This window comes from Bufo bufo, chromosome 3 (genome assembly GCF_905171765.1).
Source record: "Bufo bufo chromosome 3, aBufBuf1.1, whole genome shotgun sequence".
NCBI classification, from domain to species: Eukaryota; Metazoa; Chordata; class Amphibia; order Anura; family Bufonidae; genus Bufo; species Bufo bufo.
The window spans coordinates 549,339,679-549,364,421 of NC_053391.1; the positions used below are offsets into that span (position 1 = coordinate 549,339,679).

Here is a 24,743-nt window from a genome sequence, read left to right on the forward strand (position 1 = left end):
CGGCTCCTTTTTTGGAACCACCCCCAACGGAGAAACCCGTAGGTTCGCCATAGGCAACTCCTCAAAAGGCCCATCCATTCTCCCCAAAGCAACTTCCTTAGCTAATTTCTGCGTCACCACCTCTGGGTGCACCAAAGCAGAACGCACATTTTTAAGCTTCCTGTCCACTGTTTCCAAAGGGGAAGACGAAATAGCAAAACCTTCCGCGAAACCCCTCCTCAAAAACTCCGCCCCTGCCCAATCAGGGTATCTACTTAAATACCGCCCCATCACTTCCACCCGTATCGGCGTCTGACCCTTTTCCAACCACCTCCCCACCCCTTGGCCTGGGGCCCCGGAAACAACGACTGGCCCTGTGACTTCCCCCGCAAAAAGAGCACTCGTGCTTGATCTTGCATTTTTGTCCAAACTTGCAACTCCCCTCATTGAACAAGAAACACAAACCCCTGGCAGAAGCCGCCGCAAATCCGGACTGACCCGCTCCCCCTGAAAAAGCTGCCCCTGCCGCACCTACGCCGTCACCCTCATCCACAACCCAATGTCTTTATGGTCCTACCGCATGTTGGGGCGGACCGCTTTCCTCTGACGAAACTGTTCGTCATACCGCAACCACCCTGAACCCCCGTATACCCTATAAGCTTCTTCATTAGCATCCAAGTAGCAAAAAAGCAGAGAACAACTGTCCGGCGCCCTTTCACCAATCACACTTGCCAAAATAGTGAAAGCCTGAAGTCAATTCCCAAAGGTGCGTGGAATCAGCCGATGCCGCCTCTTCTCCTCCTCCTTCTTTTTTCCCACATCCTTCCTAACAACATCTAAATTAAACCGCTCTAGAGGAATAAGCGAGAAAATATCCACGTATTCCCCCCTCCATATCCTGTCCCTCATCTCCTGTTTCAAGTGCGCCCCCAAGGGGCCCTCAAAGCACACGTACCCCTCCCCCCTAGCCGCGTCATCCACCCTGGGCCTATCCTCCTCACCCCCCACCTGTGTGTGCACCGATACCCCCCACCAACCGCGCCGCCGGTCGCCCCCGCAACCCCCGCCCCCACCTGCGTTTGCACCGATACCCCACTCCCAACCCCCCATGCTTGCAAAGGCCCTGCCCCTACTGACCCCGACCCCACGCCCGCATAACAACCACACCCAACCCCCCAATCACTTCAGACTGACCACCCCCACATCCCCCCACACCAACACCCTGAATTAAAGCAAGAAACGTCCCCAATGTTGTCTCACCTGGCTGCCCGGGCGCTGTGAACCCCGCAGCCGTTGATCCAGACTCCCGCCGCTCCACTTCAGACCGCACCGACACAAAACCTCTTGACGGTGATGACGCTTCACTGTCTCCTGGCATCCCAGCATCTTCTGCACTGGACACGCTCTGCACTGACTTGGATCCTACGGCCATCGATAAACTGGAAGGACCAGCCAGGGGCTGTCCGCCATCTTGGAGGGGCCTGTGCACCGGCGCCACCTTACCGGAAGGATCAGCCAGGGACTCTCCGCCATCTTGGAGGGGCCTGTGCACCGGCGCCACCTTCTGGTGCACAGCCCGATGTCTCTTGCTGTTGCAGGCTCTCCCCCAATGAGCAGGCCTTCTCCCCCTACAGAAGGGGAGGAGCCTGCAGTACCCGGTCCTTCAGCCCTGCCGTCTGCTGCCGCACGCTGGGGGGGTCCCCCTCCGCCTCTCACTGAGTCCCACCGCACGACTGGATTCCTCCCAAGCCGGGAGGACCTAGGAAGGGGCTGATAATGTTCCCCCCGGCCCGGAGGGGCTCCTTACCCAGCGCTGGACTCTGGGGGTGTCCTCCATTATAAGGCGCGTCGGCGGCCTGGCCCGCCGCGGCCGTCTTTCACTCGGCGGTGGGCTGACAGTACCCACCGTCTCCCCCTGCAACAAGCTGGCTACCTGGTCCTGTAGCCAGCCCGAACCTCGGGCATCCGCTGCCGCCCTCAGCCTCGCCAGAACCTCCTTCACGTCGGACATGGTGAGTGAGTAGATATGAAGATGCCTGCTCTTCCTCACTTTACTAAAATGGCGCCTCCCTGCATGCGACCGCCCCCTTTTATTAACTACCCCCCACCCCTTCTCTCAGACTGCACCTCTAGCTCCCTATTAATCCCTTACCTCCCGGCCCTGTACCCAAAACCCATCATGTCGGCCTCCCTCTATTCGTCCAGCCTCACTTGACCGTTTTAAAATCAGTCATGAGTTCATGGTGGCAAACTGTGTTTAAATGTTTTAGTATTTAAATGAAGTGTAATGGAATGTATATTTGTAAACCATTTTAGATGGATATTTATATATTTTTAACCATATAAAGTGCATCATGTGAATAGGAAGGAAGTAGGCGGATATGATGCCGTAAGCAGGAGGTTTAAAAGCACTTACACCAGACATAGATGGTGACATGCCCCTGATGAAGCGGTGCGAAACCCTGGTCGGGCTATGAGTTTTTATTAAATTTTATGTGAATGAAGCAAGTCTTTAAATCTTGTAAGTACAATAAAAACCTGTTTTAATATCATAAACACGGTGAACACTATGCGTATATCCTTTTATAGGACCTCTTGCTGAAGTGAAGAAAGGTATTGGACACCTAGAGGATCACTCGGCATTGAGGAAAGGCTATAACATTTGACTCAGAAGTAACTTTATTACTACTGGGGGACTACGGAGAACATGATTACTAGTATGGGCCGTATGGAGACGTTATAACTTCTGGGGCAAAATGAGGGACATTATTACTATTGGGGGCACTGTTTCCACAGTGCTCTCTGGCAGAGAATTATTACTATTGGTGGGACTTTTGGGAGGACTGTTACAGTGGGGGCACCCTAGCACAGTATCAACTTAGCATAATTATTTTTGGAGGACACTACTATATGTTTACAGCACTATAAATGTCAGGAAAAGTATTTGCTGGGTACAGTTATTTTTTAGGGTTCTGTGCGCCAGTAATTATTGAAGGAGGCGCTATCTGTGTGGTACTAGTATTTTGAGGGGCACTGTTTTTGCAGTATAGTATGGTGGAGCACAGTGAGCATAGTATCAGGGGTGGTAGGATGGGGTGTTCAGAAGGTGGGGAGGAGGATGGAAAAGTAGGATGTCTATGTGGCAAACTCTGCAGAGACAATAGATGACTAAAAGAAATCATCATGGCTGTTTACACTGAATAGAGAAAATAAGGAAAAGAGAACATCTATGTCAGTGGAGACATTACTGTATTTAAGAGGTATGTGGCGCTGTATTACCCTGTATGTTTTGTAGCACTCTATGTAATGTTTGGGAAGAGGTAAAGGTTGAGAATTTGGCAAGGGGAGGGGGGTGCCGTTTCAGTTTTCACCTCAAGCAACAGAAAGGCTTGGTGCAACATTGTGTACAAGATTAGAGAAACAACTGTGATTTCTTTTATAACCAGCGCCACACCTGTCCACAGGTTGTGTGTGGTACTGCGGCTCAACATTATTCACTTCAATAGAACTGAGTTGCAGTAAAAGACACAACCCATGGACAGGTGTGGCGCTGTTTCTAGAAGAAAGCAGTCATGCATTTATAATCCTATAATCCAATATCTGATTATAAATCCTGGGGAATCTTTATTGTCTATTATCAGGCTTTGGATACTCCAGGAAAAGTCCACTATACATGTGTAGGTCTAGCTTTATGTTTTTGGTTTGTAGCCAGCTATCTATAGGGCTGGTACCCATTTTCCTAAATTCAAGGAAAAAATCATCTTAAAAAACTAATAATGGCTTATATTGGATTTATTTTCCATGTCTGAAATTGAATCTTTTTAATGATCAGACATCACACATAGAGAATAATCAATGTGTTAAAGACATGGTCTGAAAAGAGCTGCCAGTCATCTCCTTGTGCTTTTATCTTCAAGCAGATTATTACTTTTCTGTGCTATATAATGCAGCTCATTTTAGCTCACCTTTAATCTGTGCATCACGCGTCAATCAGGTTTATTTTTAAAGGCATTGATGCACTGCACAATGCTCGGAGAATGGAGATACGATGGAACTTTTCTAATTGTATTCATTATTTAGAGTGTTCCTACACCAGCTCACCCAAGCAGAAATTGGCTCCAGAATTTTGCTAAGTCAAAACTAATTGAATTCTGGTTTATTTCATTAAAATGTCATTTGTAAGACACAGACGCACAGCACACAATTAGGTTATGCTGCATTGGAAATTGATGATATCTGTTTGTTTTCTCCATTTAAATATGGATATCGCTAGATTAACTTTTTTCGTTACAAATTAATGGTGTAATGTGCTGCTTGTTTTATTGTTCAGGAGCAGAATTTCACGAGAGATTCCAAATGTTTTCCCGCAGTTTTCTGATAGCAGAAATACATTTGGCTTCTTTTCCTACATCAAAACAATAAGGGATCTTTCTATATGCTCAAGTGTGAATGTAAAAACTATGTCCTCCAAGTATAACAATTCAATATCTATCATTTAGATAGATTCTATTTTCTTTGTTGCATTTTTTGTTGAGCAGTAGAAACTAGGTTTATGGATCGATTCGTGCATGGGCTAACTATCCGCATAGCAGACACAGTAGCTTCTATGTGTCCAGTGTTGGACTGGCCCACCGGAGAGTCTTCTGGTACTCTGATGCCATAGTGGTCCTCAAAGGTCCAGGAGAAAACAAAATGTTCGGAACTGACTTTAGAGCCAATAGCTTGCCACCAGGGTCTATTTCTTTGAATCAAAACCTTTGAATCATGCAATATCATTAGGGATCTGTCTGATTGACTCCAAATTTATTCTGCAGCAGGAGAGCGACCCCAAACACACAGCCAATGTCATAAAGAACTATCTTCAGTGCAAAGAAGAAAAGGGACTCCTGGAAGTGATGATATGGCCCCCACAGAGCCCTGATCTCAACATCTTCAAAACTGTTTGGGATTACAAGAAGAGACAGAAGGATTTAAGCAAACCTACAGCCACAGAAGTGGTTAATTCTCCAAGATGAAAAACCTCCCTTTAGAGTTCCTTCAAACAATGTGTGCAAGTGTGCCTAGAAGAACTGATGTTGTTTCAGAGGCAAAGGGCGGTCACGCCAAATATTCATTGGATTTAGATTTCTCTTTTGTTCATTCACTTTGCATTATTGATAAAAATAAACTATTTACACTTCTATTTTTGAAATCTTTTGTACTTTGCAACATTGTTACCACACTACCTGCCTACCGTGGGTCAGTAAAAAAAAATCACGAGGACATGCATTACTTTGATCCATGATGCAGAAGTCTATGAGTCCGTGAAAATCATGTACACACCACGGATGGCAGGAGATCCGTGGTGCGTCTGTTTTTCACTGAAGACTGACAGGAGATACTTTGGAAATTAATTTTCAGCTGAGCAATGTCAGTGAATTACAGATGACACACGAATGGTAAAAAGGGACACATGGACCAACCACGGATCCTTCACGGACATCTTCAGAGATGAAACACATATGCTTTTTTTTCTCACGGAAATGTGAACGAGGCCTTATGGTGGCTCAATGGTTAGCACTGGTGGCTCAGTGATTAGCAAAATCCAAGCAAGGACAACATCTGCCTGAAGTTTATATGTTCTCTCCGTTTTTGTGTGGGATTCCTCCCACAGACCAAAGCATACTGATAGAAAATCTAAATTATAAGCTCCACTGGACTGGGGACATTGAGTGATAAAAATGTGTGTAAGACGCTGTGCAATATGTCAGCTCTGTATAAGTGAGTAAAATAAATGATTCAAAAAGAAAAAAGAGAATTAGATCGCACATCCACCAGCTTAGCTTTGATCTATAACTGCTTCTCAGCAAAATTAACATCGCTTCTCAGCGCAATAATTAGTGTACGACCCCCTATACTGCATACTATATAAGAGGCAGTAGTGTACTTTTTGATCAAAAGGCATAAGCCCACTTACCGCGGCCAAGGTTACCTTTGGCAGTGGGACCTACTCTAAATTTGGCACGGCACTGCCTGGCGACCGCTGGCACCACAGCTCCGCACCAGCAGGCAGCGGGATCCAGCCGCCAAATAGCACCCCTGTTGCCTGGCAATGCCACCCTGGCATGTTAATTTTTCTGAGAAGCAGTTATAGATCAAAGCTAAGCTTGTGGAAGTGCTATCTAATTCTCTTTTCTCTTTTTTGAATCATGTATGATTATTCTGTCCAGGATCAGCACTCCTCCCATTCGGTACAGGTGCTTTTAATTAGCAGTAGCCTGAATATAAGTGTGAAGTGACCTACCAGCCCTCAGTCTGAGTCTCCAAGAGCAGGTAACAATGTGAGCTTTGACAACTGTTCACACGGTGCAGTGCTGGGTGGCGACGGTTGTTGATGTGGCGCTGCGCTGGTGGGTTGGTGGGACCCGGTGCCAGGTGGCATTGCCAGGCAGCAGGGGTGCTGTTTGGCGACTGAATGCCTGCTGGTGTGGAGCTGTGGGCGCCGGCGGTCGCCAGGCAGTGCCGCGCCAAATATAGAGTAGGTCAAACTCCAAGAGGCAACCTTGGCGAGGTGAGTGGGCTTATGCCTTTTGATCAAAAAGTACACTACTGCCTCTTATATAGCATGCAGTATAGGGGGCCGTACACTAATTATTGTGCTGAGAAGCAATGTTAATTTTGCTGAGAAGCAGTTAAAGATCAAAGCTAAGCTGGTGGATGTGCGATCTAATTCTCTCTTCTCTTTTTTGAATCACGTATAAGTAAAATAAATCATTTATGGAATTTCAGTTATAAAAGGTAATCCCTCTAACATTATATTATAAATTAACATTAACCCCTTAGTGTCCACCAATACACCTTTTTACATGGTCACTAAAGGGTTTTGCACCTTCTAATACACGGTATTGCAGGTTTATGACCTGCAATACCGAGTTTCCTGTGTCTGGTGCAGCTAAACACAGTTGTGCTCCTGCTCTAACAGGTGAGATCAGAGAAACCTGTGGCATCTAAGTAGTTTGAGAGATAGGGGACTCCCTCTGTCACCCTTCTGCACCCTTCAAGTGCGATCATGGTGTGCTGATGCCTTTTATATGGCAGCCAGGGGTCTACTGAAAGATCTATTAAGGCCTTTTAGGTATGGTTCTTGTGAAACAGCAATGAAAAAACATTAGTTTTTTTTTTTTTTTTTTTAAAAAGGAGGTTTATTGTGCAAAAATAATAAAACTTAAAAAAATGATATACATTTGGTATCACTGCTATAATATAGACCCAGAGAATAAAATGATCATGTTATTTATGCTGCACAGTGATTGTTACAAAATGTAAAGCTTAAAAAGACAGACCTATTCCCCCTGTCCCCCAGAAAGAGGTATTAAACGTTAATCAATGAGTGTTTCCACACACTTCAAAATGGTTCCATTAAAACTACAACTTGTCCTGCAAAAAACAAGCTCTCATATGGCTACATCAACGAAAAAAATAAAATAAAAGATGGCTCTTGTAATGCAATTAGGAAAAAAAAAAAATTATTTTTGTTGGAAGGCTCAACACAGGTTAATAGACTTCATGCACAGGGCTTTTGCCATGTGGACAGACGTATGTATGTATAAAATCTGACGCACGTGGAGCTACAGTACGGGTCAATAGAATTCTATAGAAGTCACTGGACTTCAGGACACCCTATAATCTGTATAAATGGAGTTCTCTCAGAAACCCATCCCTCTTCTAGAATTTCTGCGTGTGGAAGAATGAAGCACATCTTTTTGCCTGTGTCAAATCTCTGATCAGTAGTACATCAAAAATACTTTTGTTGGTTTTCTAACAAGGTCTCTTTTGTTCTTTCCAACATAGTACTTACAGAGTTTTAAATCTCTAATTTGTATGCTCTTTCCATTGTGAATGAACACACAGGAATAGTATATGTCAGGTTAAATTTATTCTGCTAGTGCCATGTGGAATTCGATTAAGTGCAATTGGCACTCTGCGCCTCTGGGACAGATCTCAAGACATTGAGAAGCACTGCAGTTTTAGCTCAAAAATGGTTTTCTATTCCAAGTTACTGATTCTTTTTTTCTTGATCTCATTTCACTTATTTGTTGTTATTCACAAAACAATTCATATGCATTTGAAAGTCACAGATCATAAGAAGAAAAAAGGTTATGTTTATGACAGTGCCTGCCTTGGTAGTGCACCCCAGAGAGAATTAACCAGGCTTTGCAAAAAATCCAATTTTCACATTGGAAATAAGCATCCCAGCAATACACACTGGAACATCTTCTAATCTCTTAGAATATTGTGAACCATTCAGATTATTTATGTGCTCCATCAGGTCTCTAGGATTGGGATCTCTCTTTAGAGTCTAAGAATACTTAGACACATGCCTTTTGCAGTATTAATGTGCAGCATTGTACAATTTGGAAAGAATAGATTTCTTAATTAAAGGGGTTTTTCCAGGAGTAACATATGGACGTATGCTCCAGGATAGGTCAACAATATATCATTGGCAGCGGTCTGATTCCTAAAACTTACGCCAGTCAGCTGTTTGATGAGGCCCCAGTGCACCAGCCACTTCCTAGGCCATTGATGTTACATTCCTCGGTTACATAGCCTAGGTACAGATACAGTGCTGCCCATAATTATTCATACCCCAGGCAAATTTTGACTTAAAGTTACTTTTATTCAACCAGCAAGTAATTTTTTGACGGGAAATTACATAGGTGTCTCCCAAAAGATAATAAGACGATGTACAAGAGGCATTATTGTGGGGAAAATTTTTTTTTCAGCTTTTATTTACATTTGAGCAAAAAGTGTCCAGTCCAAAATTATTCATACCCTTCTCAATAATCAATAGAAAAGCCTTTATTGGCTATTACAGCAATCAAACGCTTCCTATAATTGCAGACCAGCTTTTTGCATGTCTCCACAGGTATTTTTGCCCATTCATCTTTAGGAATGAGCTCCAAATCTTTCAGGTCTTCTTGCCATTACCCTGAACTTTAGCTCGCTCCACAGATTCTCAATTGGATTCAAGTCTGGACTCTGGCTGGGCCACTCCAAAATGTTAATGTTGTTGTTTGCTAACCATTTCTTCACCACTTTTGCTGTGTGTTTTGGGTCATTGTCATGCTGAAATGTCCACTGGTGCCCAAGGCCAAGTTACTCTGCAGACTGCCTGATGTTGTCGTTGAGAATCCTCATGTATTGCTCTTTTTTCATGGTGCAGTTTACTGTGATTAGGTTCCCTGGTCCATTGGCTGAAAACCCCCCCCAAAGCATTAGGTTCCCACCACCATGCTTGACAGTGGGGATGGTGTTCTTTGGGTTGAAGTCTTCTACTTTTTTACACCAAATGAAGGAAACATCATTGTAACCAAACAATTCAATTTTTGTTTCATCTGACCATAACACAGAAGACCAGAAGTCTTCTTCTTTGTCCAGATGAGCTTTTGCAAAGGCCAAGCGAGCTTTTGTGTGCCTTTTGTGTTACTTGCTGGTTGAATAAAAGTAACTTTAAGTAAAAATTTGCCAGGGGTATGAATAATTATGGGCAGCACTGTAAGTCCCATTATAGTGAATAGGCCTGGGCTTCAATACCAAGTAGAGAAGTTATTTTCAGGTGACCAACAGAAAATGGCAGACTGTTTAATATTTAGCAGTGTGGCCTTCATTTACCATTGTGACTGAATTATAGCCCATATTGTGTGCCATAATCCACTGTGCCTCTCTCGAAGAGAGATGTGTATCTTAGCTGGAAACTGGGGAAGGTTTAATGGAGAAGGGACATGGTTTAAAGGGATTTTCTGAGAGTAGAATATTAATGATCTATCCTCAACTTACGTCAGTGATGGCTAACCTCTAGCACGCCAGCTGTGGTGAAACTACGACTCTCAGCATGCTCCATTCATTTCTGTGGAGTTTTGAGAATAGTCAAGCAATTGTACATCTTGGAAGTTGTAGTTTTACCACAGCTGAAGCAGATCATCAATATCTGATATGTGTGTGTGTGTTGGGGTTCTGAAACCCAGCACCGCCATTGATCAGCTATGCGGCGCTCCAGTGATCCATACTGAATATTATACTCCTGGAAAACCCCTTTAAGACATGACAATGAGAACCAAGGTAAGCGAACCAATTAGCGATATAAAGTTAGACAAAAATGTGTCGTCATTCACTAAATTTATCTTCCAGCCTGAGCAACTGGGATCATTTGGTGGATCGTCAGACTGCTACTCTGTCTACATTTTAGACAAAATTAGTAAATCGACACAAATATGTTTGACCTTCAGGTCGTTTTCTGCCATATTTTTCAAAGTTGTATGCTCTGTGTAAGAGCAGTATACTATACATTTTGTGGGAATAAATATATTTGTCCTGCATGGTTCTTGCATTACATCCAAGTAAATGTAGTCTGAGACTATGCTCTCTGAAAGCTACTTTAAGATTATAAAGTGATGTGTAGTAAGAAAGTGGCATTTAAAAGCATACAAAGGAAACCACCATTTTTTTTAAAAATATTTTACATTTTTCACATTGTTTAGTTTTATATTGCCTCTAAAACTCCACTACCCTGTTTTACATTCATGGTGGGCTAGGGACCTCTAAAGTTGTGCCCTGAAACCCCGGGGTGGTAATGGCATCTTTTCTTTTATGTTTAAGGGTTAGACTGTGGAAAGTATGTTTTCAGTCCACTGTGTATGCTACACATACAGAACAATCTCTCAATGGTAGATGCTCAGAGAAGCAAGATTTGAGCATATTGGATTTCACTGTGCACCATCCTTTTGTTCTGCTGGGAGATAAACACCCTGGGTGAGATTTATCAAAACTAGTGCAAGGGAAAACTGTCTTAGTTGTCCATAGAAACCAATTAGATTCCACCTTTCATTTTCCAAAGGAGCTCTGAAAAATGACAAGTGAAATCTGATTGGTTGCTATCAGTTGCTATGCTATGTGTTTTCCCTTGCACAAGTTTTGATAAATCTTCCCCACTGTCTTGCAGTGTCTTCTCTCCTCTTCCCACTGAAATAAACATGAATGTTTACCTGTTGGGTGTGGTAGTGCCATTATAACAATTGTCAGGACTTCTGTACTCTGGAATGTGGGACCTGGTAGCCAGGTCTAATGGTAGGATGTCCCTGTTATTTGTGTTATACTCTGTATACTCTCAATACTCTTATGTGGGGGCTATATACAAAGACCATCTAAATCAATTTACATTTGATTTTTAAGGGTGATTTGGTGTGGGTGATTATATGGATTATATTTTTTAAATACATTTTGGGTTAATTAAAGGGAATGTTTGACCAAAAAGTAAAATTAAGTAGAGGCAGGAGGGTCACTTCTGAAAGGCCCGCCGTTCCAGCACTGTGTCTCCCGTCCCCACTGTATGTGCTTGACCGGATGTGATGAAGTGCCCTTCCCATTTATTTGACCACTGCAGCCAGTCACTTACCTCAGCATTTACTTGTGCAAAAATAGCACACCACTGTAGAAGCTCAGCAATCCAGTGCTGTGTGCTTTCAAAAGTTCCTCTATTTAATTAGACAACCCCTTTAATAGGTGGCATAAACTTAGACTAGATAGTGTAAAAGTGCCACTAATGAGCCACTATGATGCATCTGGCAGATTTTTTGACTTTTGTAGTCTACATTTACACATCTAAATAACAGGATTAGTAAATCTGTCCTATTGTTATTTTTGCTGGATTTTTGGCCATATTACTTTATGGCCTCTCTAAATACCTTGTTTTTTAGATTTAAAGGGGTTGTCCGGGTTCAGAGCTGAACCCCGACATACGCTTATTTTCACCCAGGCAGTCCCCCTGAGGCTAGTATCGGAGCATCTCATGCTCCGATGCGCTCCCTTGCCCTGCGCTAGATCGTGCAGGGCGCAGGCTCTTTTGTTTATCATAACACACTGCCGGGCGGAGGCTTCTTCCCGGCAGTGTGTTCGGTGATGTCACCGGATCTGATAGGCGGGCTTTAGCGTTGCCCTAGCCGTTTTACTGGCTAGGACAGCGCTAAAGCCCGCCCATCAGTGCAGCCCCATGGAGAGCCCTGGTACGTCACTGGAACTCCTAAAAATGCCTTTGCACTGCGCGATTTTGCGCAGGGCAAAGGAGAGCATCAGAGCATGAACTGCTCCGATGCTCAAGTCAGGGGGGCTGCCTGGGTGAAAATGGGGATATGTCCGGGTTCAGCTCTGAACCCGGACAACCCCTTTAACCATGTTTCTCTTTTTTTGTTGGGAATAAAGTACTTTTTTTTATTACTTAATTATTTCTTTCATTATTAGTGTGTGTACATTTCATAGTGTGTTGCGGACTTCCCCATGAATAGTTTGGTTTTGGACACACATGTGGCTCCCCGTGTAATACCTATTATTCCCACCTTACTCTCTTGTTTAACCCACTGATTTTCTGACTTCATATGCTATTTGTGTGAGTCTATGGGTCACATTTATTAATACCAGTGTTTTAGACGCTGGTCTTAATAAAACTCGGTGGATCCGCCACAGTTATGAAAAGGCTCTGTCCTCTACATAACTTCGGCTGATCCTCTGCTAGTTCTAAATATAATCTTCCTAGCTTTCTTACATTTAGACCTAAAACAGGTGTACAAAATGTTAAATGAGACAGGCTTATTGGCCCGTCCCCTTCCCGCCCACGCCATGCCAACAATTTTAGACCTGGTGTGAGCGGGAAGAAATCGCAGACTGCGGCACAACTAACCTAATTTAGGCGTATTTCAGATTGATAAACGACCCACTATATGTTAGAATTAATTCATATATTTATGCTTTGTTTCTCCGGATTCATGTGTTGTATCTTATTACTGCAGCTTCACTCCTGTGCTTTCGAATTCGGATTCCATGTGGATTTTTAGTTGATGTGTTATATGCTTTTCATGTATTAATATACAGTATTCAGAATCATCCATGGTTACTGTATTTTGTAGACTTTACTTTTAATAAATTTGTAGAGAATTTATACCTTTTCAGAAGGGTCCTAGTATATTTATTCAGATTTCTGTATGTGCTAAGTGTTACTTTTTCTTCACTTAAGGGTATATGAATTGTCTATATCGCCTATGTTCATCCAGCTCAACAAATGTGATCAGCATGTAACATTTCACTATATACTGATTGCTGATACATGATAGTATTTTACAAAGTAACTCAAAGTGATAACTCAGAGATTTTCCAGTCAGTCCTATTTGATATAAGACTCTCTTTTCTCCAGTGCCTTGCTTTAAATTGTCTTTTAATATACTATTGAACTCACCAAAGTGTGCCGTTATGATGGTAGCAGGCTCCATGACCATTACTCATGAAAATGGCTTGAATCTGTGGTTCCTTCTCAGCATCCTCCAAAATGATAAAGACAAACTGGGTGGGTTTTGAGCAGGCAATCAAGATACCAATATTTCCTGATGGATATCTGATTTGTAGTCAAGGAAGAAGGATTATGTTAGCAACCTAGAAAACAATTTCTTGTGTGTAAATAAAATATGAGGCATAGCTTTTATAATCTGAGGAGTAGTTTTAAATATAGCATATTAAAAGCTTACACTTCACATGTTTACATTGACATACTTAAAATATTTTAAAAAATTGTCTAATACATAAAAGAATAATAATTATAAAAAAATAACATTTCTTAAAATGATAGAATGACTAAGGCTGTCTAAATATTATTTCACTAATACTTAAATTGGCCTTAAGTTACAAAGGAGTACATCAATTTATGGTCCAGATGCCTATAAAATTAGCCAATCTGATGAATTGGGAGCATTCTTGAAGTGATTACATGGGCCTGATTTGTGTTAAGTTGAAAAGCTATTTTTATATTCTGGCAGAATTATGCAAATTAAAATGAATAATGTTTCCGCAAAAAGGGTTTTGTAGTCTTTGATGGTAGTTTGTTGTTCATTCACAATGTATCACTTGATTAAAGGACTCTTAAAGTTAATTTCCACCTAAAACATAATATTGACCATATATTAATAAATCAGATATTATACCAGCTGTCACATTTTGGTAATTATTTACATTTTACTTTAAGGTTTATGGCATTTTTCCAGTGTCTGACTGAGGTTCCTTGGACCCATCAGAGAAAATAATTCAGAGGGCCAAGCCTCTGGGTATACAGGAGCTTAAGGGCCATGTTTTATAATGGGTCCATTATTGTCAGAGCTTTGGCCCACTGGAGGGTTTTCTGGTGAGCCAATCCAACCTTGCATTTTTCTATTAAGTTGCAGACATTTTTCCAAAAGTAGACCCAGAAGTGCAACCATATTGCCAGAGAACCTAATTCCAAGGTGACAAACACTATGGCTGCCCATTGTGCAACAAAACACGTTTAGCACCCAACCTGCTCCTGTTAGAATACAGAAGGGACTTTAAACCCACACGATGCATTTATGCTGGTGATGACGGTGTTGTTGTTAAGCAATGTTCCTGCTGTATAATATTTATTACCTATCAAAGGAAATCTCTCTTTTTAGCGTTTAAAAAAGAATGCATTTAAAACATGATCTGTTTTTTTCATAATGTCTTTTTAGGATTATAGTCAACATCTGGCTGTATCATTTTAGCCAAAATAAATAAAAAAACATGTACAAAATGCAAATTTATGATAAAGGTCCAACTGCTTGGACTCTTGCAGTTGCTAGAGTCAGTGAATCCTCCCTTCCTATCAACATATATCTGTTTGGGAAGTTGTACGGAGAAGAGGTTACAGGGGTTGTCCAAGTAACAGAAAAAAATGACTGCAAAACTGATGGTCAGGAATATATACATTAGATATGTGAGGTCTAGCAAAAAATGCTATTTCCACACGTACCTAGTACTGCTCTGGCCCCTTTGTTTACATGCATTTGCAGAGCCTTGGGGGTGTGTAATAACATTCTGTGATATTCTTCTCATGAATATTTGTGGGTGTCTACTATGACTGCCTTTCCCCTCCCCCTTGGTTTTCTTCGCTGACACAGATGGCTCTTCTCCAGCTGCAGTTCTTCCCAGTAGTCACTGACCTCACACAGAAATTCTTTCTTCTGGTTGATCTTCTGGCCATTAACATCTTGCTGCTTCTTCCATTTATACAGGCAAAGTATTTCACCTGTTACAGTCCAGTAAAATATGCTCCCATCCTGTTAGCTTTCACTTTGACTAGAATTCCTCTTCTGCTTTTTGGGTTATAAAAGCTAATAAGCCATTCTGCCTTCAGTAAACTGCAGGGGGTGTGGCTTCACACAGACAAGCTCCACCCACTTTTCAGTCCTCAGTGCTGATGTTCGTATGGTCCATATACACTAGCAGCTGGCAAGCTATCCTCTATGCGGGTGCCTTCTGAATGGACTGGACATGCCTGACAGCTCACAGCTAAGAATGGATCCAGCATGATGAGACAGCTAAGCCAGCAGACATCAGCAGTGAGGAACCATGCACAGGGGGCGTGACTTGTCCCTCCAGCAAGCACAGCCCACAGATCAGACTTCATGACGTTCCATGTACAGGGCAGGACTGCTCTCTCCTGCAGCCCTAAGCTTGTGCATGGAACGTCAGAGCAGGCAAAGAAGCTGATGTCAAAGGTCATAGTAGCACTAAATGAAATATGAGAAAGGGGACACTATAGAAAAAGATAATCAATTGAAAATATTTTATTTTAGTTTAGGTAGAAATATACAAAGAATAAAAAAAATAACTTGGACAACCTCTTTAATCGTGCATCTTAAAGGGGTTTCCAGGATTAGAAAAACATGGCTGCTTTCTTCCAAAAACAGCATCACACTTTTCCTTAGGTTGTGTGCAGTCTTGCAGCTCTGCCCCATCGACTCGAATGGTTAAGTTGCAATACCAGACCCAATCCATGGAAAGAGGTGTTGCTCTTTTTTGAAGAAAGGTTTTTCTAAAATTGGAAACCTCTTTAAAAGGGTTGCCCAGGATTTTATAAGGATTTTATAAATAACTTCAGAATAGGCCATCAATATCTGATTGGCGGGGACTATCACCCCATATCCCCACCCATCAGTTACTCTGCAGAAGCTCAGGCGATGGAACTACATAGCTTTATCCACTGTATAGTGTATGGAACTGATTACTATAGCACATCTTTCAATGAAGTGATTGGGAGCAGTACTGCAGTAACCGGCTGCACCCCAAAATTGGTCAACAGCACCCCATATGTAGTTGTAAACTGCTGTATGAGTACACCACAGGGCTCAGAAGGGAAGGAGTGCCATTTGGCTTTTAAAGGGGAGATTTAGCTGGAATGGTTCTTGAGTGCCATGTCACATTTGCAGAAACTCTGAGGTACCAGTGTAAAACTCCAAAAAGTTAACCCGTTTTGCGAAAAAAAAAACTCTTTAAGGAATCCACCTACAGATATAGTGATTGGCTTCACAGGTGCTTCATAGAATTTTTGATAAGATCCGATAAGTACTCTTATCATTATGCTGTACTTCCTGGTTTTAGAAATACCCTACATGAGGCCCATTCTTTTGCCTGGACATACAACAGGGCTTAGAAGTAAAAGAGCGCTTGCACCAAAGACTTTGTTACCCAAGAAGATCAGAAGTGAAGAAGACCTCAGTGAGACACTTCTTTGTAGTCCAACACGCCATTTTTTATTTTTTATTTTTTATTTTTTTATTAAGTAAGGGTCTGTGCAAAAATGAAAATTGCCAGTTTTTCACTGATATGACATTTCAGTCCTCAATATGCTGTGCCCAGCTTGTGCAATTGGAGAGACACACCACGCCCCTGTTAGTCAGGTTCTACTGGTAAAAATGTCTGTTCTGCAATAGTTTTTATTCATTTATTTTTTATGGTGTCCAAATGACAGGGTAGATCTTTTGATATTTTTATCGAGCCGGTCGTTATGGATGTGGCGATACCTATATAATTATTTTTTTTACAATAGTAAATGGCTTGATGAGGGAAAGTGGGCTTTTTTTAAACTTGAAACTCTTATCTTTTTAATTTTTATAAAACACATTTACTTATTTTTTTATTATTTATTTTGTCCCTCTATGGGACTTTAACTTTTGAGGGCCTGATCGCCGTTACAATATAGTACAATACATGCTGTATTGTACTGCATTTCAACTGTCAGCTTCACACTGACAGTTGCCTATGAGACCCAGCGTGGGGACTGGGCCTCATAGGTTCCTATACATAGCAGACCCGGAGGCCTGTGTATGGCTTCGGGCACCACTTATGGCAACTATCAGCATCCTGCGATCTCATTGTGGGGAGCCGATGAGTTGAGAGAGGAAGTCCCCTCCCTCTGTAATTTCCTTGATGCGGTAGTCAGCATTGACAGTGGCATCTAGGGGGTTAATCCACCTGCACTGGAGTTTTAACTGATGCCGGCGGATACAGTAACAGCCAGGCCCCTGTCCCTGGTCGGGCAAGCACAGCTCTTGTGTCCACCCCATCAGTGGCCCATACTTGCAAGGCATGGGTTGGGAACTCACTTACCGCTGTATGGCACAAGTCGAGAAGGGGTTGAAATAACCCATAGATTGACAATAATAGTTTTTTTTTTATTTATTGCAGATGTGAGAATCACAATTCTGGTCCTCAAATATCCCTAGAGAACTTCCTGAAAACATAATATTGCAGAAAAGTCAATGGATGGATATCCATCCATCCAGTATATAATAGCAATACTGTTATCTAGATAGAACCGCACTTACATACCCATTCGAGGCACAATGAAAGGAACATTTCAGAGATGAGATTAACATTTTATGTCTCTACATAGCAGGCAAGCATATGTTTATGTTTTAATATACTGTATATTACAATTAGTTTCTGATGAGAATGTCCTTTAAAATGTTTATACAGAAACCACTGGCAGTGAATGCAAAAGATGAACATAAAAGCCATTGCGATATAATAGCACATTTGAAGAAAATGGGGTAAAACATGGTTTGACTTTCATTTCTGAATGTCTAGAAAATAGACAAATTGTAGACGGTGTTTTTCAGTTTCTTATAGCAGTTATTTTTTTTTATTATGGTTGCGTCACCTACGTTTGGATGCAGTCAGTGCTAATAAAATATTAGATGGATGCTCCAGCTCAAGAAATTAGCTGGGGAACAAACAGAACACTTTCATGGTGACCTCCTTTTTGTCTCTTTAGGTGCAGATCAGTCAATTCTCGAGTTCTTTTTCTGTCATTTAAGATGGCTGCACCATTTTTCAGGCTGCCTGAAGCACACTGTCCATTTGGTAGTCAAAGACACTTGCTGTTTGCCCATTCCTGATCTTGGATTGGTCAGCACGGTTCACATGAGCAGTGCTGGACAATCCAAAGGAAGAAGCAGGCAGTAGCTTTGGCTACCAAATGCACAGTATGGATCAGGTAGCCTGAGATTCGATGTGGCCAGCTCAGAAGAGAAGCCTAGGAATTGGTGGATCTGCAGTTGAAAGATAAAAAGAAGGGCATAATGTAAGTGTTCTGTTCATTCCCTGGTAGGGTGAATTTTTCTGTTGATCTGGAGTTTTGCTTTAATAGCTCATTCTCCCCCATAGTTTAATAGCTCATTCTCCCCCATACACATATGCGCTTGATTCGATCTGTGCATTTGGAAGCTCCCCACACATTCCATTATTGGTCAGTCCTTCTGAAAATGGCAGGATCAGGGTCCTTAAGGCTAGGTACCCTGGAGATAAGATACTCCATGTTCCCCTGTATATAACAGGGGAATTTGGATTAATGAGGTACTCTATGATTATAAGAGAGAACAGCTCTGTAATACTGCAGCAGATTGAACATATTATGCCTGCCCTGCACAGTCTGACACTGTCTAATCAGTGCTGGCAGGAAAATGCCCCCAACTGGTGACACCTAGTTGGCAATTCATTCACAAATGTCTAGTAGTAATAATATAGAAACGGCATACCATGAATTCATAATAGATGCCCCAGAATGGTCATTCACTTTCTGTGAGGCTGTCACGCTGCCATATAGTACTTTTTTAAAGAGCATCTGTCAGCAGATTTGTACCTATGAAACTGGCTGACCTGTTACATGTGCGCTTGGCAGCTAAAGGCACCTGTGTTGTTCACATGATTATATTATATGATGTGAAATTATGTTTTAATATAGGCAAATTAACCTTTAGGTGTTGCCATTACACCGAAAGGCTCAGCTCTCTCTACAACTGCCGTACTCTCTTCACTTTGACAGAGCCTGGTGTGATCACTTTATGCTGCCTGGCCCTGCCAATCAAAGTACAGAGGGCGCAGAAGTTGCAGAGAGCAACTGCAACACCACCGTTGCTCCTAGAGGCTCATTTGCATATATATAAAAATTTCTAAGCAATGCGATCATGTGTGAACATGGGACCTACACAGATGCCTTCAGCTGCCAACTACACATGTAACAGGTTAGCCAGCTTCATAGGTACAAATCTGCTGACAGATTCCCTTTAAACAATGTTATATGGCAGTGTGATAGCACCAATGGAGTGATCCATTCATGTTAACCTTTTCCTGACACATTACGTAATAGTACGTCATGGCGACAAGTGACTTACTGCATTTTTGACGTACTATTACGTCATGGTGATCGGGCGGGCACCTTCTATGGGGGTCGAGGAGATCCAGCCCCAGGCTGCATCTTCTAGGCAACCTGTTAGTGTATTAATCAGTGTAATATACTAACAGGCAATGGATTACAATACAGATGTATTGTAATGCATTGTAGAGGGGATCAGACCCCCAAAAGTTGAAGTCCCATAGTGGGACAGAAATAAAGTTTAAAAAAAAAGTAAAAAAAAGTGTTTTTAATAAAAAAAAGTTACAAGTAAAAAAAGAAAAAACGCCCCTTTCCCCTGATTTTATACCAAAAAATATAAAAAAGGGAAAAACACACATATTAGGTATCACCGCATCCATAACGACTGGCTCTATAAATATATCATATGATCCACCCTGTCTGATAAACACTGTAAAAAAATTAAATAAAACTGTGTCCAAAAAAGCTATTTTTGTAACCTTACATCACAAAAAGTGCACCAAGCGATCAAAAAGGCATATGCCTCCCAAAATGATACCAATAAAACCGTCACCTCATCCCACAAAAAATGAGCCCCTACATAAGACAATCTCCCAAAAAATAAAAATACTATACACTCACCTAAAGAATTATTAGGAACACCATACTAATACGGTGTTGGACCCCCTTTTGCCTTCAGAACTGCCTTAATTCTACGTGGCATTGATTCAACAAGGTGCTGATAGCATTCTTTAGAAATGTTGGCCCATATTGATAGGATAGCATCTTGCAGTTAATGGAGATTTGAGGGATGCACATCCAGGGCATGAAGCTCCCGTTCCACCACATCCCAAAGATGCTCTATTGGGTTGAGATCTGGTGACTGTGGGGGCCATTTTAGTACAGTGAACTCATTGTCATGTTCAAGAAACCAATTTGAAGTGATTCGAGCTTTGTGACATGGTGCATTATCCTGCTGGAAGTAGCCATCAGAGGATGGATACATGTTCTCATTCTGTTTACGCCAAATTCGGACTCTACCATTTGAATGTCTCAACAGAAATCGAGACTCATCAGACCAGGCAACATTTTTCCAGTCTTCAACAGTGCAATTTTGGTGAGCTCGTGCAAATTGTAGCCTCTTTTTCCTATTTGTAGTGGAGATGAGTGGTTTCTGCTGTTGTAGCCCATCCCCCTCAAGGTTGTGCGTGTTGTGGCTTCACAAATGCTTTGCTGCATACCTCGGTTGTAACGAGTGGTTATTTCAGTCAACGTTGCTCTTCTATCAGCTTGAATCAGTCAGCCCATTCTCCTCTGACCTCTAGCATCCACAAGGCATTTTTGCCCACAGGACTGCCGCATACTGGATGTTTTTCCCTTTTCACACCATTCTTTGTAAACCCTAGAAATGGTTGTGCGTGAAAATCCCAGTAACTGAGCAGATTGTGAAATACTCAGACCGGGCCGTCTGGCACCAACAACCATGCAACGCTCAAAATTGCTTAAATCACCTTTCTTTCCCATTCTGACATTCAGTTTGGAGTTCAGGAGATTGTCTTGACCAGGACCACACCCCTAAATGCATTGAAGCAACTGCCATGTGATTGGTTGACTAGATAATTGCATTAATGAGAAATAGAACAGGTGTTCCTAATAATTCTTTAGGTGAGTGTAGCTCTCAGAATATGGAGACACTAAAACATCATTTTTTTTTTGAAAAATGCTATTACTGTGTTAAAGTGAAATAAATAAAAAAAAGTAGAAATATTATGTATCGCCGCGCCCGTAACAACCGGCTCTTTAAAAATATCACATGGCCTAACCCTGCAGGTGAATGCCTCATACCGCAAAAAATTAGATCCTACCTAAGACAATTGGCCAAAAAATTTTAAAGTCTCGGCTCTCAGACTATGGAGACACTAAAACATCATTTTTTTGTTTCAAAAATGCTATTATTGTGTAAAACTTTAAAATATAAGAAAAAGTATACATATTAGGTAGCACACGTCCGTAACAACCTTCTCTATAAAAATATCACATAACCTAACCCCTCAGGTGAACGCTGTAAAATTAAATAAAAGCTGCAAAAAAAAAAACTATTTTATGGTCACCTTGCCCCATAAAGTGTAATAATGAATGATCAAAAAAAAAATATGTACTCAAAAATGATACAATAAAAACATCAACTCCTTCTGCAAAAAACTAGCCCCTACACTTGACGATGGGCTGAAAAATATAAAAAAATATGATGTTCAGAAAATGGAGACACAAAAACATATTTTTTTTAATGTTTATTATGTAAAACTGAAACAAAGAAAGTAAACATATTTGATATCATCGCGTCTGTAACAATCTGCTCTATAAAAATAGCACATGATCTAACCCGTCAGATGAACATTGTAAAAAACAAAAAATTAAAACTGTGCCAGAACAGCCATTTTTTGGTTACCTTGCCTTACAAAAAACTTAATATAGAGCAATTAAAAATCATATATACCCCAAAATAGTACCAATAAAACTGTCATCTTATCCCATAGTTTCCAAAATGAAGTCACTTTTTTGGAGTTTCCACTGTAGGGGTGCATCAGGGGGGCTTGGGACATGGTGTCTAAAAACCAGTCCAGCAAAATCTGCCTTCAAAAAAACCATAAGGCGCTCCTTTCCTTTTGCGCCCTGCCGCGTGCCCTTACACCAGTTTACGACCACATATGGGGTGTTTCTATAAACCACAGAATCAGGGTAATAAATATAGAGTTTTGTTTGGCTGTTAACCCTCTATGTGTTAAAGAAAAAAATGGATTAAAATGGAAAATCTGCCAAAAAAGTTAAATTTAGAAATTTCATCTCCATTTTCCTTTAATTCTCGTGGAATACCTAAAGGGTTAACAAAGTTTGTAAAATCAGTTTTGAGTAACTAGAGGGGTTTAGTTTCTACAATGGGGTTATTTATGGGGGGTTTCTACTATGTACGCGCCACAAAGTGACTTCAGACCTGAAATGGTCCTTAACCACCTCAGGACCGCCGTACGCAGGATTGCGTCTTTGCGGCGGTCCTGTTGTTCTGGGTGGACGCGCCGGTGCGTCCTCTCGCGAGACGCGAGATTTCCTGTGAACGCGCGCACACAGGCGCGCGCGTTCACAGGATCGGAAGGTAAGCGAGTGGATCTCCAGCCTGCCAGCGGCGATCGTTCGCTGGCAGGCTGGAGATGTGATTTTTTTAACCCCTAACAGGTATATTAGACGCTGTTTTGATAACAGCGTCTAATATACCTGCTACCTGGTCCTCTGGTGGTCCCCTTTGTTTGGATCGACCACCAGAGGACACAGGCAGCTCAGTAATATGTTGCACCAAGCACCACTACACTACACCCCCCCCCCGCCACTTATTAACCCCTTATTAGCCCTTGATCACCCCTGATCACCCCATATAGACTCCCTGATCACCCCCCTGTCATTGATTACCCCCCTGTCATTGATCACCCCCCTGTAAAGCTCCATTCAGATGTCCGCATGATTTTTACGGATCCACTGATAGACTGATCGGATCCGTAAAAATCATACGGACGTCTGAATGCAGCCTTACAGGGGAGTGATCAATGACTGTGGTGATCACCCCATATAGACTCCCTGATCACCCCCCTGTCATTGATTACCCCTCTGTCATTGATCACCCCCCTGTAAAGCTCCATTCAGATGTCCGCATGATTTTTACGGATCCACTGATAGACTGATCGGATCCGTAAAAATCATACGGACGTCTGAATGGAGCCTTACAGGGGAGTGATCAATGACTGTGGTGATCACCCCATATAGACTCCCTGATCACCCCCCTGTCATTGATTACCCCCCTGTCATTGATCACCCCCCTGTAAAGCTCCATTCAGATGTCCGCATGATTTTTACGGATCCACTGATAGACTGATCGGATCCGTAAAAATCATACGGACGTCTGAATGCAGCCTTACAGGGGAGTGATCAATGACTGTGGTGATCACCCCATATAGACTCCCTGATCACCCCCCTGTCATTGATTACCCCTCTGTCATTGATCACCCCCCTGTAAAGCTCCATTCAGATGTCCGCATGATTTTTACGGATCCACTGATAGACTGATCGGATCCGTAAAAATCATACGGACGTCTGAATGGAGCCTTACAGGGGAGTGATCAATGACTGTGGTGATCACCCCATATAGACTCCCTGATCACCCCCCTGTCATTGATTACCCCCCTGTCATTGATCACCCCCCTGTAAAGCTCCATTCAGATGTCCGCATGATTTTTACGGATCCACTGATAGACTGATCGGATCCGTAAAAATCATACGGACGTCTGAATGCAGCCTTACAGGGGAGTGATCAATGACTGTGGTGATCACCCCATATAGACTCCCTGATCACCCCCCTGTCATTGATTACCCCTCTGTCATTGATCCCCCCCTGTAAAGCTCCATTCAGATGTCCGCATGATTTTTAACGGATCCACTGATAGACTGATCGGATCCGTAAAAATCATACGGACGTCTGAATGCAGCCTTACAGGGGAGTGATCAATGACTGTGGTGATCACCCCATATAGACTCCCTGATCACCCCCCTGTCATTGATTACCCCTCTGTCATTGATCACCCCCCCTGTAAAGCTCCATTCAGATGTCCGCATGATTTTTACGGATCCACTGATAGACTGATCGGATCCGTAAAAATCATACGGACGTCTGAATGCAGCCTTACAGGGGAGTGATCAATGACTGTGGTGATCACCCCATATAGACTCCCTGATCACCCCCCCTGTCATTGATTACCCCTCTGTCATTGATCACCCCCCTGTAAAGCTCCATTCAGATGTCCGCATGATTTTTACGGATCCACTGATAGACTGATCGGATCCGTAAAAATCATACGGACGTCTGAATGCAGCCTTACAGGGGGGTGATCAATGACAGTTGGGTGATCACCCCATATAGACTCCCTGATCACCCCCCTGTCATTGATCACCCCCCTGTCATTTATCACCCCTCTGTAAGGCTCCATTCAGACATTTTTTTGGCCCTGGTTAGCGGAATTTTTTTTTTTTCTTACAAAGTCACATATTCCACTAACTTGTGACAAAAAATAAAATCTCACATGAACTCACCATACCCCTCACGGAATCCAAATGCGTAAAATTTTTTAGACATTTATATTCCAGACTTCTTCTCACGCTTTAGGGCCCCTAGAATGCCAGGGGCAGTATAAATACCCCACATGTGACCCCATTTCGGAAAGAAGACACCCCCAGG

General features: G+C 42.2%; 1 protein-coding gene across 1 annotated transcript in view; it reads right to left on the reverse strand.

Annotated features, from left to right (window-relative positions):
* ERICH6B (glutamate rich 6B) overlaps nucleotides 1-24,743 on the reverse strand; it is a 300,307-nt gene that overhangs the window by 28,276 nt on the left and 247,288 nt on the right. Inside the window, exon 10 of the mRNA XM_040425440.1 lies at nucleotides 13,241-13,396. Coding sequence (XP_040281374.1) covers nucleotides 13,241-13,396 — 156 coding nt within the window. The remainder of the gene's footprint in view (nucleotides 1-13,240; nucleotides 13,397-24,743) is intronic.